Below are 17830 nucleotides of genomic sequence, written 5' to 3'. Positions count from 1 at the left end.
TCAGCCAATAGGATTCTGGCAAACGTCAGGTCAGCTCCAAGGACCGCCCACACATACACCATACATTATTCAGTTTGATTTCACTTTTATTTGGTCTATCAATGTTTGTGTACACACAGATATAAACACATTCTCATTGGAAACAAACACTTGAGTACAAAGATGTAATAAAACTACACAAATTATTACTTAGTCAGGGTGCAGTGACCTCTTTTGTACAGCTATACATCAGCCACAAATGCATTTATAACATACATTGAGAAGATTGTAATTATCCCCAATCATCGAACCAATTATCAAAGTGAATTTCCACATACAGATATTTTGCATAGATCAAAAAGTAAGGAAAGAAAGTGAGAATATAAATAGTGAAGAAATCCACAGAAGACTTTGGAACCATACAAGTTGTAAGCAGCTCTCATGGATGAGGTAAATGGGCCACTGAGAAGATAGGCAGAGCTTTGAAAACAGTCTAATAGCCGGACAGTGATAAATGTAGTTTAAGCAGTAAAAGGTTCAACACAGCATGCACTGGATTATGACCCTTTAAGAGAATAATACAAAATACAGAGAAAGGATCAGAATAAACTAACTGACTGTAACGGCAACCAATAGATGACAAAAGGAAAACTTAGATGAATTTTAAAGAATCTTAGAAGAAAAACAGGAAAAACACTTCCACACTCAGTAAACACATGCTGCTCATCCATCATAGCACTTTGCTCAAAATACAACCTGGATTGTTTATAGGTACCCGGAAAGATTTGGTCAATAATCAAAGTAATAAGCTTGTAGTCTTTGGTTGAATATAATGGTCTGCAGAGAGAAACAAACGTCTTCTGAAGCAGTTTGTTTGAGAAATATGACGAGAAGAAATAAGTCAAATATGACACCTCAATGAAAAATGCATATTAATACACATGAATATCAACAATATATCAACAAAACCCAAACAAAACAAACACATATGAACATATAAATATTAATACAAAACATTGATATTTGCGAGTTAAACTTATCTATTGAAAGTACACAGTCATATACACGAATGGTCACTAAAGATCACTGAAGAAAACTGCAGGACGATGGTAAGAATGTTACACTGTGTTAGGTGATTTTCTAGATGAGATTGATTATTTCTTATTGGAAAAACTGAGATGATAAAACTGTAAATGGTACCAGTGACGGTATGCTGCACCTTCTCCTCTACATTCAAGCAGTCTTCCAAACAAAAACACGAAAGAAAATTCCTAAATTCAACAAAATATCTTATGAAAAGTGTAACATGGGAAAGTAAAATTCATTGAACAAAGACATGAAACACGTTTTCCATAGTGCCAAATGTTACTTGCTACATTTCATTTTTGGCTTTGACAACATACAATAAAACCAAGTCGTACTGTTCACTGTAGAGTTTGGTGTGTTTGGGAGATTCTTCTAACCGTACCTGTATGTCTATAGAACTCGGTAGTTAATATGAATGTGCTGATTAAACTTGAACTCGCACACAGCAAATGTCTCTGTCTGTCCGTCTCTGTAGCGTTCATGAGACAGCTTTTTCTTAAATGCTAGCTTGGAGCCCCACAGGTGGGTCTCACCCTGTGTCTGCTGAAACAAGATAGCTTAAACCTGGACTGGACTTGAGCCATGGTCTACTCTTGTCCTGCACCTTTTATTTTAGAGGCGAGCAACCTAGGAATCGCTGTCTTAAACATTTGCTTAAGATTGGCTTTCCACCAGGGCTCTGTGTATTTCCTGGAACGACGGTCGCTCCTTGGTGTTCCTCCTCCAGCAGCTCAGCATGATCTTGTAGAGCGAGTCTGGACACAGCACAGGCTGAGGCAGGTAGATCTGCACAACACAAGAGCACCAAATGAAGCAAATCGATGTGCCGGCGTTGGTATGTATGAGCGGATACGTCTGCGGCCGCACTCACCTGTCTTTTCTGGTCCCTGAAAAACTCCCCTGTGTTCTCTATCACCTGCTCATCGGTGAGCTGAGAGTAGGGCTGCTCCTTGCAGAAGGTTAGGATCTCCCACAGGGTCACTCCAAAAGCCCACACATCACTCGCTGTGGTAAACTTACCCTGGGGAGCAAAAGATAGAGTTTATATTCACGTACGTGCAAATCAAATGTATGTATCAGGATTAAGAGTTGGACCATATCATAGTATCATCATAGGGATCCTCACCAGCAGGATGCTCTCCCATGACATCCAGCGTATAGGCAGCACCGCCCTGCCCTGTATGCGGTAGTAGTCACCGCTGTACAGGTTCCTGCTCATACCAAAGTCTGCTATCTTTATCGTGTAGTTCTTGCCCACCAGGCAGTTCCTCGTGGCCAAGTCTCGATGGACAAAGTTTAGAGAGGAGAGGTACTTCATCCCAGATGCTATCTGGATGGCCATGTAGCACAGATTACTGTAGCTGCAGAGAGGAGAGGGGAGGAGAGGAGAGGGGTTAGGTCATATGTTAGGGCAGTAGGATATGAGGAGACACGTGTTTGGGCTCATTCTCCAGCCACTCACCTGACCGTGGGTGCGTTACTGAGCAGGGCCAGCTGTCCCTCCGGTTCATGACGGGACAGAAACTGGTTGAGATCTCCATTCTCCATGTACTCTGTGATCATGCACAGAGGGTCGCTGTGGATGCACACAGCTAGCAGACGAATGATGTTGGGGTCCTTCAGACGGGACATGATCTTTATCTCTTTCAGGAAGTCATTTCTACAACACAGAGATGTAAATATATGAGTTATTTGACATAGTAAGATGTCAGAAATAGTCATATCAATCTTCATATTTGTTGATTATACACTCTATACTTGGTGTGATTCCATACCTCGCGTTCTTGTTTGCATCTGAGCGGAGCATCTTGACAGCCACTAAAACTGGCTGGTCCTCTGGGATATCAAATAAAAACTCTTTGTTCATGAACTCCTGCATTCCCTCTGCCTCACACAGGTGCACCTGAGAGGAAGAGGAGGAGGAGGAGGAGGAAGAGGGGGATGAGTGATTTGGTATTTGCTTTAACGTCTTAGATCGATGTGTATGAGTTGATGGCATACTGACCTCTCCAAACTGACCCTCTCCCAGCTTCTCTTTGAATGTGAGCAGTTTCCGTGGGAACTCTTCCACGGCAACATCCTTCCCCGACAAAAGGTCCATAGTCAGTGCTGGGATGGCGTACGTGTTGCTTCCAGTTACACCTTGCAGGTTTACAATGTCAGCCTCCGCGTAGTGAGGGGCACCATCTTGGGCCACAGTGGTGGTGGTGGACTTAGACGCTGCTGTGCTGGTAGAAGCTGGAACACAATATGGGACGTTGTAAACTTGGAATCTCAAATCTTGTGTCTGCGTGTTTGTCTTTGTCAGTGGTTGCACGCGTCCCCGTACCAGGCTCCTCTAAGCTCTGAGCAAACTCCGGCAGCTTGCATATTAAGCGTGAGGGTTCCTGGTAGTCCGGGCCAAGGGGGAAGATGCGCTCGTAAGTGGAGTTGGATTCCAGCTCGGTGGTTGCAGTCGATTGGTTTTGGGTGGGGTTGTAGGCGAACGTCTCACTCTGTATCGACAAACTAGCAGTTAGTTCATCATCCAGCATCCGGCGAGAGGCCTAGAATGAAGGATGTGGGGGGTGAAGGAGCACACAGGAACACACTTCCAAGAGGAAGACTTGGGAATCTTCATTCAAATGTGGAAAATCTGACAAACTGGTGTTGGTGTGGTGTGGTTTACTTTGTGTATCTGCGATGTATCTGCGATGAGCTCACCTTCTCCAGCATCTTCTGCCACACCTGCCTCCACAGGATGATGACAATTATGGCCACAAGGATGAAGATGATGGCCACCAAGCAACCAATCAGAATCCGGGTGTTGCTGTCATCTACTTTGTGGGTGGGATCATCCTCTGGGGAGGGAAATGCAGGAGGTGTTAGTCTCTTAGTCTCATTATCTCCAGAAGACAAATGTTGGTTTCCTGAGATCTTGGGGAGAATATTTTGATCTGTATTGATTTTAACCAATTAGGAGGCCTTATTCAGATCAATACTGATGATCACACCTCAGCTTGTCATTTTGCGTTTTCTAGTGTTTGTATAAATGTATTAGGGGTCACTGACCTGGTTGAATATTTGTCGGTAGTCCTGATTTGGGTGGAGCCAGTGTTGTGTTGTACATGGCTGTATCTGGAAGGGAAAATGACACAGAGCAAATGAATGAAATCAATATTGATTTAGTTTTAAGTTGTACAATATCAATGAAAAAGACATATATAAGTGTGTGTGTGTATTGGTGTGTTCCTCTGTCTACCTGACTGGAAGGTGATCTCACTGAACATCATCCAGACATCAGCAAAGTAGAAGTGGCATTTGATGGCACTGGCCATGTGGTTGGCCAGGTTGACAGTGACGAATCGAGCGCTGGGGTTCTTCTCGTCCACCACGGGGCTGAAGGAGAGGGGCGTGGCCTCCCAGTCAGCGTCAGAGCGGAAGAAACACAGCACCTGGTGGAAAGCCTTGACGTAGCGTGAATACATGTTGTTGCAGTGGACCTGGACGAAGGTAAAGACACGTGGTGAGTGATTTAATACCGTCGAAAAATCAGACTGAGGAATGTCTGAGTGAGTGTCTGAGGCGGTGATGTCAGCAGCTTCACCTTCATCGTGGTGAAGTTACGCGTGCGGTCAAACTCAAACATGATTTCAACAAATCCGCTGGGGAAGCTCTCGTTGGTCCAGCCCACGTAGTCATAGCCTGGCCATACATTGTAGACGTGACTGTGTGTGAAATCGTCGAGACCACACACTCCGTCGGTCAGCTGGCCCAGGCCTTCTGTCATACTAAGAACCAGAGGGAGAGTGTGTGTGAGTGGGTGGGTGTGTGTGTGAGTGAAAAATAAAGGAAATGGAAACTGACCATGAAATTACAATATTGCATTTCCCTCTCACCAACATCCTTTATTTTCTCTTTATAACGACAGCATAGTGTCAAATGGTTACCCTGATATGACTAACACCACTAGATGGCAGCGTTAGAAATCAATTCCTCACTTTTCTTTTTGGCTTTGATATCATAACATGAGCCATTTTCTTTTTCCTTTGCAGCTTCAATGACAGAGGGAGGGAGGGAGGGAGGTAGAGAGAGAGGGAGAAAGGGAGAGAGCGAGAGAGGGATAGAGGGAGGGGGCAATAAAGGTAGGCAGGGGGCGATAGGGGGAGGGGGGGAGGGCCGTGTCATGGAGGACAGTATTCCAAACATTGATGTCAACAGAGGACAGGATTGGTCCATTCTGGTTTTTGAAACTTTGTTAGCGTGGTTGACTCAGTCATTCCGCTGAGCGATTGCCTAACAGTAAAAACCGCCATGAGCCAGCGCGCCACTGTCTGCCTCTGCCGTGCTCACCATGGTGACCGGGCAACACAGAGGTCAGGGAAAAACCACCGATGAACAATGAAGGAAATGATGAAGCAGTGTGGTCCAGTGTGAAAGAAGTAACACAGCGAGGAGGAGGGGGGAGAAACACACACACACACACACACACACACACACACACACACACACACACACACACACGCACACACACACACACACACCTGTGGATGACAGCTCCATCGTACACAGAGTCGTTGAGATAAACATGGTTGCCAGGTATGTTCATCTGTTCTCCTGCTGGTGCGTTGTACGACACTAAACCATCTGAGAAACAAAAGCACAATTTGAAGGCCTTGATTCGTTTTCAGCGACCATATTAATCATGGCGGTGTTATATGAAGGGTGTGACAGTGGTGTGGATGTTATAAACATGCGAGGCCACAGAGAATCAGCAGATCCTCACTATCTTTACAGGCTCAAAGGTGCAGCACTCGGTGGCCTTTATAACCACTTCCCGGCTCATAATTCCACAGGCGTTCCCGGATATTCCTTCCACTCTCACCCAGCCATTCACAGCCGTACAGCTCCACCCTCATGCAGACGTTCATGGAGTGGTCCGTGACGGGCATGAAGCGGACAAACCGGGCGATGATGGGAGGCTCCAGGTCCTTAAGCACGATGTCGTACGGGTTCCGGTTTCCCTCGATCACCTGCAAAGACAGCGGATACACCTTGACCACACTGATCCGGCTTTGTCCAGGACTTCCATCACCTTCCATCAGCTTCAGGAGAGTGTTTGGATGATGTCACCCCGACTTGCCTGCTTGCCCTGCCTGTTCCTCCAGGAGATCCAGCGGCTTCCATCCCGGCTGTACTTGATCTTGTACATCTGGGCGAACTCGTTGCCGATGCCTCCAGCGTGGCGGCCCTGCGTGCCCACCAGGGTGATGAAGTGAAGCGAGCGCAGGTCGATCTGGAGGAATTCCTTCAGGCTGTCCGGCTCCACTGGCGTCTCCGGACACCAGGCGCCGTCTCCCTCCTCGAAGTCCAACCTTGGGAGATGGGAAGGAGGGAAAAGAAATCAGTCACGGCATGTCAGTGTTCGTATTAGGAGTTACGGCAGGAAAGGGAAAAGAGTAAATGAGAGGGAAAATTGGGGACGGAGGTGCAGAGGGAAAGGTGAGAGGAAAGGAGAAGTGAGGCCGGTGGTGGATTCCAGCTCTTACACGGTGTTAGGAAAACAATCTGTGTCGTAAAATTCATCTTAACCCTTCATTTTGGGTTAGGGGCTACAAGCGGGTGAGGGGGGCTGGATGGAGAAAGTGTGTTACATCATTATCCTGATACTTACTGAGGGCCACCCAGGTTTTGCAGCATGCACACACATACACACATACACAAAAAAACACACACACACATGCCTCCTTAATCATGTGGCTTTGAGGAGAAGTGATACCCCAGTTTGTGGTTTACTGCAAATAAACAGGCACAGGCACCTTACTGGATAAACTGCCCCCACACACACACACACACACACACACACACACACGTTTACCCTGATAATGACTGAGTGTATGTGTATGTGTGTGTGTGTGTGTGTATGTGTGTATGTGTGTGTGCGCGCAAAGACCTACCTGCCGTATCGAGCGGCGGTGGATTCAGACCATTGGCTGGAAGCGGAGATGTCCTCATCCTGTATCTGCGATCCTGACATGCCCAGAGGATACCGACACACACCTGACACACAACAACAACAACATGTCAACAACAAGTAAGAAAAATAGGAATATGGAAACCATAAAGGGAAACTTCTTGAGCCTTGGTTGGCAGTAGGGATGTAATCATGAGACAGAAGTGATGGATGCATCCTCATCACAAGTTATGAGTGTTGTTAAAGTAATCACAGTACTTCCTTCTGAATAGAACCATTGTAGAACTCTTCTCACACTCGTCCCCTCCTGCTGCTTTGCCTCTGATCACCTTTCTCACACTGACCAACTTTAAAACTGTATTCAAACATTCGCCACATTCTCAGACGCCTCCGAGACAAAAGACAAAGACCTTCATACCCAAAGAAGACTGCCAAACGTGACAGATAGCTCTGGGTGAAGCTTTAGGGCGGTGGTGGTGGTGGACACACACACACACACACACACACCGCTCATGCTCAGAATGTGGTCTCGCTATTGAAATAATAAGCTGGATCCATTCAGTGTCTTTGCCAGTCCAAACAGCGCCGGTATCAAGCACATGTACAGACCTTAGTTACTGTGTGTGTGTGTGTGTGTGTGTGTGTGTGTGCGTGTGTGCGTGTGTGTGTGTGGTAAAGGCGGCTGGTTGGAGCCCATCACTCCCCCACCGTGCGGTCAATAGCACCAATATGCCCACTGCTTCCTGCATGCCCATCCGCCCCCTCGTCCTCCTTTTTTCTCCCGTCTCCACTCTGTCTTCTCCTCTCTGCTCCTGTGTGGTCCAACCCAAACCTCTCTCTCTCTCTCTCTCCCTCTCTCTCTCCCTCTCTCTCTCTCTCTCTCTCTCTCTGTCCCCTTCAGTAGCGAGCGGTGATTAAAGTTAACAGCTAAAGCTCGTTTCATTAGGGCCCAGCAGGAGCGAGCGGCTAACCATCTATTAACTTTTACATTTTACATTCATTTTGTGTTTTTGGCGGTGGAGCGGAGGAGTTTGGGTCTGGACGCTCTGGAGATCTCCACCTAACAGGATATGAGCTCTGAGCAGGTCGTTTATGGAAGAATGAGTCTTTGAAGAGGGTCGATCTCCGCGCCTGTGAGAGCAGAAGAGGGTCGGACCGCTCGGTGGAGGCGGAAGTATTTGGGAGAGCGTCTCTGCTGGCCGGGCCTCTTGTCTCACAGAAAAACCTTTGAGAAGACGCCAGCAACAGCAGCACTGGAGGTTCAAGGCCCTCTGTGTCCCTCTGTTGCTCTTTCTTTCTTCCCCCCTCTCTCTCTCTCTCTCTCTCTCACTCTCTCTCTCTCTTTCTCTCTCTCTCTATCTCTCTCTCTCCTTCTGCGACTACCTCTTCCTCTTTCTTGATCTCCTCAAAATATTTGGTTAAAAGTCAAGATGTGGAAAAGCCGCGAAAGGCCTGAGCTGAGACCATACATCTGTACACACACACACACACGCACATATACAAACACCAGCTCCGACTCCACATGCAAAACAAGGCTACACACACACACACACACACACAGGCACAGTGAGATGGTGACAGCTAGAAGGAGGCACAAACAAAAACCAGATGTCATAGGTCTCATTCTGTCTGGACTGTCCTCCTATAATTTTGTCCTCTAGCACTCTACCCTGTCTTCATCCCACTCTCCCTCGTCTCTCATCCCTCTCCTACAAACTGTTTACACCCCTCCGCTCTCCCCCGCTTCCTCCTATCGCCCACGTCAACCGAGCAACATGACTCCTTATTCACGTGGAGGTGCTCAGAGCAAACAGACGTGGAGACGGAGAAGGAGACGAGGCGTAGGGTCTCGTCTTACTGCCCTTCAGGGCTCGACTCAGAGACGAGAGACGAGACTTTGAGGAAGGAGAAACAAAGTCCCACAATAAACCGAGTGGAAATGCTGTAGGGCCGTCACATGAGCACGAAGCGGTAACATCGGGATTTTTGGGATTTTTTCAGTATTCCCTCTCTCTCTCTCTCTCTCTCTCTCTCTCTCTCTCTCTCTCTCTCTCTCTCTCTCTCTCTCTCTCTCTCTCTCTCTCTCTCTCTCTCTCTCTCTCTCTCTCCCTCTCTCACCCTCTAGCCAGGCAGATAGAGTGACACAGACCACGAAAACAACACAATATCACCATTTGGGCAAAACACAGAGTAATTGCCTGGGACATAATTGATGAAAATAGGAGTCATTATCAGAGTCCTCAACCACATCCTAGAGAGAGAGAGGGAGAGAGAGGGGGCGGGCGGGAGAGAGAGAGAGAGGGAGGGAGGGAGAAAAGCGAGGGAGAGAGAGACACGGAGAGGGAGAGAGTGAGAGAGAGACAGAGAGAGAGAGACAGGTAGAGGGAGGGAGAGACAGAGAGAGGGAGGGAGGGAGAGTTTCAGTATGCCGTGACGGATGTAGGACCACTCTTCCAAATGTTGGTTTCTGCCGTGTTTGTTTATCTACCCAACCCACTCAGAAGTGACCCATGGGGTGAGCGGTGGGGTGGGTGGGGTGGTTTGATCGAGTGCGTTACCGTGGACACGTGCACACACACACACGCACGGACTCACGCGCAGAATTTAACCCCACCGTCAACCGTTCGGCCACAGCTTCTAAAAATATCTGGCCAGGAAAAAAGGTGGAAAAATACCGGCCTTGTATGGCGGAGGGAGAGAGAGAAAGAGGGAGAGGGAGAGAGAGGAGAGAGAGAGAGAGGAAGTGTGCATGTGTGTGTGAGAGGGAGAGAGAGAGAAAGGGGGGGAGTGGGTGACGAGCCAAACCATCTCTCTCACCTCTTGATTTCTACCGCACCCTGACTCGTGAAAGGCAGGCTTGTTCTGTTGTGTTTGCTGTCTAACCGCTGGCTCCAAAGACACTCACACAAACACACACACACCCTCACACATTCAATCACACACACACACACACATATATACATACAGTATATGTACACACACTCATATATATATATACATGCTGCGTAATTACCAGCTGCTGTTCACATGTGGTTGAGAATTCATGTCGGTTAGATTTTATGTTAAGGCAGCTGGAGAAACGCATGGAGGAAATGAACTCACTCACTCACTCACTCACTCACTCACTCACTCACTCACTCACAAATTAACTAACTCACTCTCTCTTTCACTCACTCACTCTTTCACTCATTCACTCATTCACTCTTTCACTCAATCACTCACTCTCTCACTCACTCACTCACTCACTCACTAATTAACTAATTCACTCACTCGTTCACTCAATCACTCACTTACTCACCCAATCACTCACTCACAAATTAATTTACTCACTCACTCACTATTTGACTCATTCACTCGCTTGCTCACTTACTCACTCACTCACTCATTCAGGATCGACTCTAAACAGTCACATGGACCATGAGCATTTGTCTCCTCCCCCTCCTCCTCCTCCTCCTCCTCCTCCTCTTCCTCAGGAGCAGAATGGCAGACACAGCGATGGTAACTCCACTGCTGGGGAATTTTAAACAGGGGAAAGTTGGCGGTGCTCAGCGTGCAGGCCGGCTAAATTCAGCCGTGAATATTTCCAGACTGTGGAAAAATGACCCTCTCCTCAGTGCAGCCGAGCTGCGGCGTCGCACAGACTTACAGGAAGGTGAATCCTGCTCTCATACGCTGCCACAGGTTCAGATTTAAGGTTTGAGCTGGGGTGGCGTGTTTGAAAAATCATCTCTGGGTGTTTGTGAGCAAAAGAAGTCATCAGGAGCAAAACTACAGCGTCAACAGCGAACCTCATGAACTTTGACCATGATACACAAACAGTCCTCTCCATGACTTATGAGTGGTTGAAAATTGGGGGAAACACACACACAGACACACACACACGTACACACACATACATGCATGTGCCATGGAGAAAGACAGAGCCTATTTCAATGGACTTTCCTGCTGTCAGAATGTCTGGTATGCATTAGCCACAGACTCCAGTGGGATAGCTGGATCCACAGCGCGCGCATGCAGGCGGGTGTATGCATGTGAGCGGGCACACACACACACACACACACACACACACACACACACACACACACACACACACACACACTCACCAGAACACAGAGAGAAGAGAAGGGAGAAGGAGAAGAAGTCCTACAAGGGTCAAACACAGATTATAACAGTCGGGCTCTGAGCTTTAAAGATGTTTGCTTCACGTGGTGCAAAACGATAGAGATTCTTTATGATATCAATTTATCAAGTAAGAATCACATCTGTGTAACTGGGTCAGAAATGAAGCTATAAATAGAAACGTATATGGAAATACTGTACAGGCTTGCAAGTAACCACAGCATACACACACTATTTTACTTGAAAACTCCCTCTATAATCTCTCGCTCTCTCTGTGTGTTATTGTTGGCACAGAGACTGAATGAAAGATACAAAGAGGGAAGTCAGATTGAAATGTGTGCATCCTTTATATATGTGTGTGTGTGTGTGTGTGTTTCGGAGAATGTGTGTATTTTGATGAACGTGTAAAACCTTTAAAACCATCTGCTTTACACGCTCCCGTTGCCCGGCTGGAAAACTGTAACGTTTGTAATTTGCCTTCAGCGCACACGACCACTTTAAAGAAGCCTGTGATTTTGAGGTTCTGCCTGCTTTGCATTCGTTTTCATCCATCCACAGTGTTAAATTAGATGTATAGTTTTATAGCGCTGCAGCACACAGCGTCCAGAGAGGTGGAGTGGATGTGGACTTGATGGGGCAGGAAATCATTTTTTTTTAATGTTCCAAAAATGTTTTCTTTATCAAAAAGGATCTGTTTGTGTAAATATTAACGACATTTAAAACTGTTTGAATTCAGCAGAATCTCAGCTACACATCTGTTGTTGTTGTTGTTGCTCGACTCAATTTGTTTATCCTTATTTAGATCTGGATCAAAATCTGTTTATTTATTTATTATAAGTCTATAAGCCAAAAAATACTGAAAAATACCTAGATTGTTTTATTGAAAAAACTACAGAATCTGCTAAATGTAACAGTTTCTTCCCCAAAGTTTTGTCAAAGTTAGTTCACAAGTACATCTGCTAACAAACTTTACTTCCATTCTCAAAGCAAAAATCTGCTTTATGTCAGGAGCTCTGGTAGATGATTTAGGCCCAGTCAGGCTGATTTTAAATAGTTTATAGATAAATGAATCTGGATTCTGCAGAGGACTGTGCGCTCTTAAACAACAATGTTAAAACGATTCCACTGGTTCAACATTAACCAGAGCTTCTCCTTGGTTCTTATTTGTCTCTACCCGCAAAATGTCGTTTCTGTGTTTCCTTGTAGAAGAAAAGAAAAAATCAATGGTCCTTTCTCAATGACATCATTGTAACCATAATAAAAGCCCCGGCGAGCTGGAGAGAGGAGAGGCGTGCATGCTGCAGCCACGCTGCCATCAAACACACACAGGCACCACAGAGCAGGACGGACACAAAACCTGAACCAAGTCACAGTGTGGACCACCAACTCTCACCAAAACTCACAAAAGTCATTTTAAACACCAAATAAACTTTTGAATGTGATCTGGCTGCAGATGGAAACTGAGAAAAGAGAACAAACACACAAATCTAAGTCCAAATCCAATCCGTTTGTGTTTCTCTACAGCACTGACCTGGGTTGACCTGGGATGAGACGGCACCCAACAGGTAGAGGAGGATGAGCAGGGGGAAGTGAACGTGCCACAGGTATTTCATCCCAAACGCACGCACGGACCAGGGAGCAGACAGGGAGACAGTCGTCCAATCTGAAAGACAAGATGAGACAGCAGCTTAGACCAGTGCTACATATGGAACCTGGAGACTCAAACAGTGACCAGCAGCTCAGCGTGTAAGCTTGGCACACGGTGAAGACGTCTTATCCAGTATTTATTTGGTACTCATGGGAACCAAACATTTGTTTATGTGTTTGGAGTTTTATTAGGAGTGTTTTTTTTATTTAACACACCAAACAGTGGAAATTCCATTTAATTACTGAGAAAAGGCCAATTAAACCCAAATGGTGGGAACAGTTCAGTTCAATATCAACTGTACAAACCAAACCTCACTGCAGTCACACAGGACATTATATCATAGTATCATTAAATGAAACCTTATGGGGATTTTATTTGTCATGTTGTATAAGTCGCACATGTACTGTATAGTACGGTAATATAGGAATGGATGAGGACGAATGATGGCAGGAGAGAGACACAGAGACAGAGAGAGAGAGAGAGAGAGAGAGAGAGAGAGAGAGTCACAGACATGACTTCAGCCAGACAGACGAAGAGCCAATGAGACGTCACCAGATGTCCAACTTAGTCCCATAAGAGCGAGAAACTACAAACTGGTGTGTGTCATGCAGTGCGACGTCCCCATATGAGGACATGAAAACAGACAATCAACAGCAAAAGTATGGTTGGAAGAACACTGTTGTTTACACGTTAACAGGAAGATGAAGAAGGACTCGACCCCGGATTGTTCCACTTAGAGAGCTGCGTGATCTTATACCGCCATCGTGACTCAGTTTGGCTCCAAAGTGGCGTTAACTGAGGTCAGTGTGTATTGTTCGCTGAGTTCATCACTTCTTATGTAACTCTGTATGGGAAATGAGGCAGATGTTGAAGCGGAAAATCTTAATCCGAGTTGCAAAATAAGTTCTGAGTGCTTTTTGGGTGCAGCTAGGAGGATTTAGTGCACAAAGAGAGACCAGAGGCACTGTGACACACAACAGAACTACCAGAATGCTGTGGGAACCTTGAGAGAAACATTGTAGGTGTGTATTTATGTTTGTGTGTGTGTGTTTTAGCCATTTCCTGGTCTTCACTGCTGGCCAAATATAACGTTCCCCCCGGTGTTCCACGAAATAATACAGTTCAGCAGAATTCTGATCTAATCGGCGAGGTCGGGATCCGACAACAGCTCAGGCCTTTGCCTACGCCGACAACACTGCACAGCGTCGTCGTGCCAGAGCGGCTCTCTGATTTAAACGTCGTCTCTCATTCTGCTCTCTGGTCGTCGCTCCTATAGGGGATCTCCACGGGCAGCAACATCTGTCTGCTCTCTCTAAAGTCCACCTCCTGTCCAATCCTCTGACACATATGAAGTGCAGGTTTACACACGCTGCACTCGGCCTATGGGAAATAAATCCACGTCTGTTGCTTTTGAGCTTTTGCCCAAATTCTTTTTTTTCTCAGTGTTTCTCGATACCTCAGGCCCAAGAACCATTTTCCTCAGCTTTCCACGTCGCCTGGCTACACTAATCTAACGGCATCTAACCAACATCTCGTGCGACTAACGTTTGCGACCCTAATCACGCCTTGACTCGCTCCTTTCACCGGCCGTCCACACGTAATCTCGCTGCTTTCCTTACTTCCGTTTTCCTGCGGCGTCAGGTTGCAGCCGCTTCCTCCTCACACACAAAGCGCCTTCACCGAGTCTAAACCCTCTCGGCTTATCCCAGCTAATGAAATGCAAACAGCTGATGACTGGTAGGTGTGTGTGAGTGTGTGCGGAGGTCAGAAATGTGTTTACCATGTGCTGGATGTAAAGGTTGCCTGTGCTGTGTGTAGGATTGCCTCTTGGTCGCCTCTGTGGTTGGAGAGTTTTCGAGCAGCCTCGCAGGGTGTTTGCATGTTTAAGCCTGTTTTACTGCACATCACACACACCTTACACTGCTGCCAACCACCATTCAAAGACATATGTTCTTAATTTAGCATTTTTCTAACCTTTTTGGGGGAGTTGGTGGTATTGGTTCATGTAAATAAAGTACGAAAGTGCGGATAGAAAGTTCATTTGCCTAAAAGGAAAAACTATTCAATCTTCCTTTTTATACACAAGGTAGAATAGAAAATGTCGCCTACATGATTTGGCAACAATTGTTTTAAAAATATAAAAGAATTGCAAGAAGAGAATTTGTACAAGTTAAAACCCTTCAATTATGCAATCTGGAACGTTTCTCTCTGTCTAGCTGCACTTTTGTTTTCAACCGACAATTAAAGCTGCAGCTATCCAACCCAAACAACAGTACGGAACATTCTTATATTCTGGAGTTGTTCCACAGTTCAGTAAAGGGAAAGGAGGGAGTCCGCGCACAGATTTACGCTCCCAAAACACCAAAATGAAGGTTTCAATCACTGAGGCAAACACTGGAGCGGTGATAGACGGGGCTAAACATACACACACACACCATTCCACCTACAGTTAAGGGTGTGTTTGGTTTGTATGTCCTCTCCTCCTTGCAAACAGCTGTGATCTCCATACCTGCATGAAGCTGCTGGGATCCGTCAGCAGCTGTGCGCTCGCAGGTTCACAGCTCTGGAAACTTCTCTCTCCGCTCTCGTCTTACGGGAACCGAGCAGGAAAAACTGATTCACATCCCATCTAAGTTTGAGGATTTTTCCTTTACGCTGGTGAGAAGATTTTCAGAGGGAAAGACTGGCGGAAAACTGAAAATGATAGTAATAATAATAATAATAAAGAGCTCTGGGTTGTCAGCATCAGTCTGTGAGAGTTTCTGACATTCTCTCTCTGACATAAATGGCCTCAAAATCCACCTTCAAGTCCGTGGATCACAAAGAGGTCAAAGGGCCTCGACCTTATCAACAAACTATGATGCCACTAAAATATGTCCTAGCTTGTTTCTGCTCATTAAAACTCATTCTGTTACACGGCCAGCAAAGGTCAACACTTTGGTTTATGCGGTCTGAGGGGAAGTCCGCTCCCTCTCTCTCTCTCCCTGTTGCCATGGCGCTCAGGTAAAATGGGTCAAGTTCATTTCCTCAGGAGAGTCAGAGTTTGTTGGATGGTGCCAACCTACAAACCACAGCGGGCAGTCAAGGTTAAACAGGTGCAAGGAGCTTCAGGGAGGAGGACACAGGAGGGAGGGAGGGAGGGTGAGGGGGGGTCAAGGTGCACAGGGAGAGGGCAGGGGGCAAAGGTCGAGGGAGTATGGGGGTCCAGCTGGGGGTTCGTAAGGGAGAACGGGTAGGAATGTATGTCATATCTATTCAACTCTCACTCTCAAATGTATAGAAATGGAGTTCCTGAAGTGAAACACTGTAAATAATAAGTCATTATTGGATTTGTGGGCTTTTAGGACCATAACATTTAATATTCTTCCTACTTCATTGCGCAATACTGCGTGCTGGGATTCAATTCAGTCTGGTATAAAAGCATAAAATTGACCTTTAACAAGACGCCTCAGCAAATAAACCAGAGTCAGGCTCATGGATCCTTTTTAAAAGCTTTAGGAACAAAATAACAAGCCTGCGCTGAAAGCAATCAAAACAAAGTCCCAAAGAGACGTGCAGCATGTTTGACAGGCTCATTCTCATCAACCACAAATCTAACGTGTCACTTGCTGTCACACAGGATCAAGCTTTCATCAAAACAAAGCAAGAGGAGATGAAAAGCTGCAGAGGAGGGAGAGAAGGAATAAAAGCATCTCTTCTCTTCACCAGTCTGCAGCAATAATGGATGACAGACATGTGACTTGGCTTATATGTTGCGATTCCGGGAAACTCCTCTGCACTGTCCTGACCGCCTCATGTCTCCGTCCCCTGTCTGATACTTTATATCCCTCCAAACTGAAGTCTGATCATGAGGGCTGAAAGGATACATCCTGTTTTTCAGATATGTGTGTGTGTGTGTTTGTTTGTGTGTGTGTTTCCAACACAACAAGAAACTTCAGATCCTTCACAAATTGTTGAAATGATTCTCACATCGCAAACCGTTTTATAAAACCTATGAGCTGAAGATTGTTCTGGTGTTAAGTGTCAGTTTGAACTTATTTACTTGACACACACTTTCAGATACATAACATGAATGACACACACATCAGAGTTTGATTTGTAGCATTAAATTAAGATGATAAAGAAGAAGTTAAGTGTTTGTCCGTATCTCACAAGTGACGCTCAGATCGGTGTGTTTCTCAAACTGTGGTGCGAGTACCCAGGCTGGTACAGGGGAGCCAGGCACAGACACACACACGCTGTCATTTTCTGCTGGGTGTGTTAGGGATGATTGGATGGTTGTTGGTGCAGTCGTACCGGAGCAGCGCCGCACAGAACAGCCATTTTACAAACACCAGTTACTTTCTCTGAGGATCAAACGAAAACAGCCAGATGTGGCGACGTTTTCCCAACCGTGGTGGAAGATTACTGAATCTACAAGAGGGAGATTCCACATGGCACTACATCTAATAACAACAAAATCTACCATGTCAGTTCTCCGTGTGCAGATGTGTTTGCAGATAGAAGAGGAATCTGGATCGCAGACAGGACGGATGTCACCTTCTCTCACCCTGACTGGACTTTTGTTGGATTTCTATAAAGACCTTCTACTGAACGCCCAGTTTATTGTATCAACACGGCTGAAAGGAACGACTATTGACTTGAATTTCTACTTCTTGTGGGGAGAAAAAAGTCTGAGGCCCACAAATATCTGCTCCCTGTTGGCCAGTTCAGGAAGTGGTGAAGGACAGATACTCCCCTCAGAAGACCACAAGCTCACAATGCTCGGCCCAGACCCACACATCACCCAGACCAGACCCTGCTGTACAAACTCTACCTAGAGTTCAGAATCAAGAAGGGTGGATTACATACATGAGGAACTCTGACTCAGATTTGTTTTCAGTGATTTGTACAGGACATAATTAATCATTCTGGCCACTGCAATGAATATCAAACAGACACACACACACACACACACACACACACCTCCACAACGGCAGAAAAGTGAAACTCTTGCACAAATAATGAAAGAATTCCGTACCGTGCCGTCCCTCAGAGCACACACA

General features: G+C 46.1%; 1 protein-coding gene across 2 annotated transcripts in view; it reads right to left on the bottom strand.

Moving 5' to 3' along the window:
* Window positions 1-65: 65 nt before the first annotated feature.
* Window positions 66-17830, bottom strand: part of ddr2a (discoidin domain receptor tyrosine kinase 2a) — a 23380-nt gene continuing 5615 nt past the window's right edge. Inside the window, exons 2-17 of one of the 2 annotated variants that reach the window (XM_076153236.1) lie at window positions 12669-12800; window positions 7002-7104; window positions 6188-6419; window positions 5930-6077; window positions 5589-5691; window positions 4652-4835; window positions 4307-4547; window positions 4117-4182; window positions 3769-3905; window positions 3395-3560; window positions 3071-3303; window positions 2841-2968; window positions 2528-2725; window positions 2192-2426; window positions 1937-2086; window positions 66-1851 (exon numbers count right to left, since the gene is read on the bottom strand). In XM_076153236.1, the coding sequence (XP_076009351.1) occupies window positions 1720-1851; window positions 1937-2086; window positions 2192-2426; window positions 2528-2725; window positions 2841-2968; window positions 3071-3303; window positions 3395-3560; window positions 3769-3905; window positions 4117-4182; window positions 4307-4547; window positions 4652-4835; window positions 5589-5691; window positions 5930-6077; window positions 6188-6419; window positions 7002-7104; window positions 12669-12750 (2538 nt within the window). In that variant the 5' untranslated portion in view covers window positions 12751-12800 and the 3' untranslated portion in view covers window positions 66-1719. Of the gene's footprint in view, window positions 1852-1936; window positions 2087-2191; window positions 2427-2527; window positions 2726-2840; window positions 2969-3070; window positions 3304-3394; window positions 3612-3768; window positions 3906-4116; window positions 4183-4306; window positions 4548-4651; window positions 4836-5588; window positions 5692-5929; window positions 6078-6187; window positions 6420-7001; window positions 7105-12668; window positions 12801-17830 lie in introns of both variants that reach the window. The other variant, XM_076153235.1, reaches the window with a different exon arrangement.

Source organism: Genypterus blacodes, unplaced genomic scaffold (assembly GCF_046128005.1).
Source record: "Genypterus blacodes isolate CSIRO-AG114 ecotype Tasmania unplaced genomic scaffold, CSIRO-AGI_Gbla_v1 ptg000058l_1, whole genome shotgun sequence".
NCBI lineage: Eukaryota > Metazoa > Chordata > Actinopteri > Ophidiiformes > Ophidiidae > Genypterus > Genypterus blacodes.
Note: the sequence above shows the minus strand (reverse complement) of the source record. Positions and strands in the feature narration are given on the sequence as shown.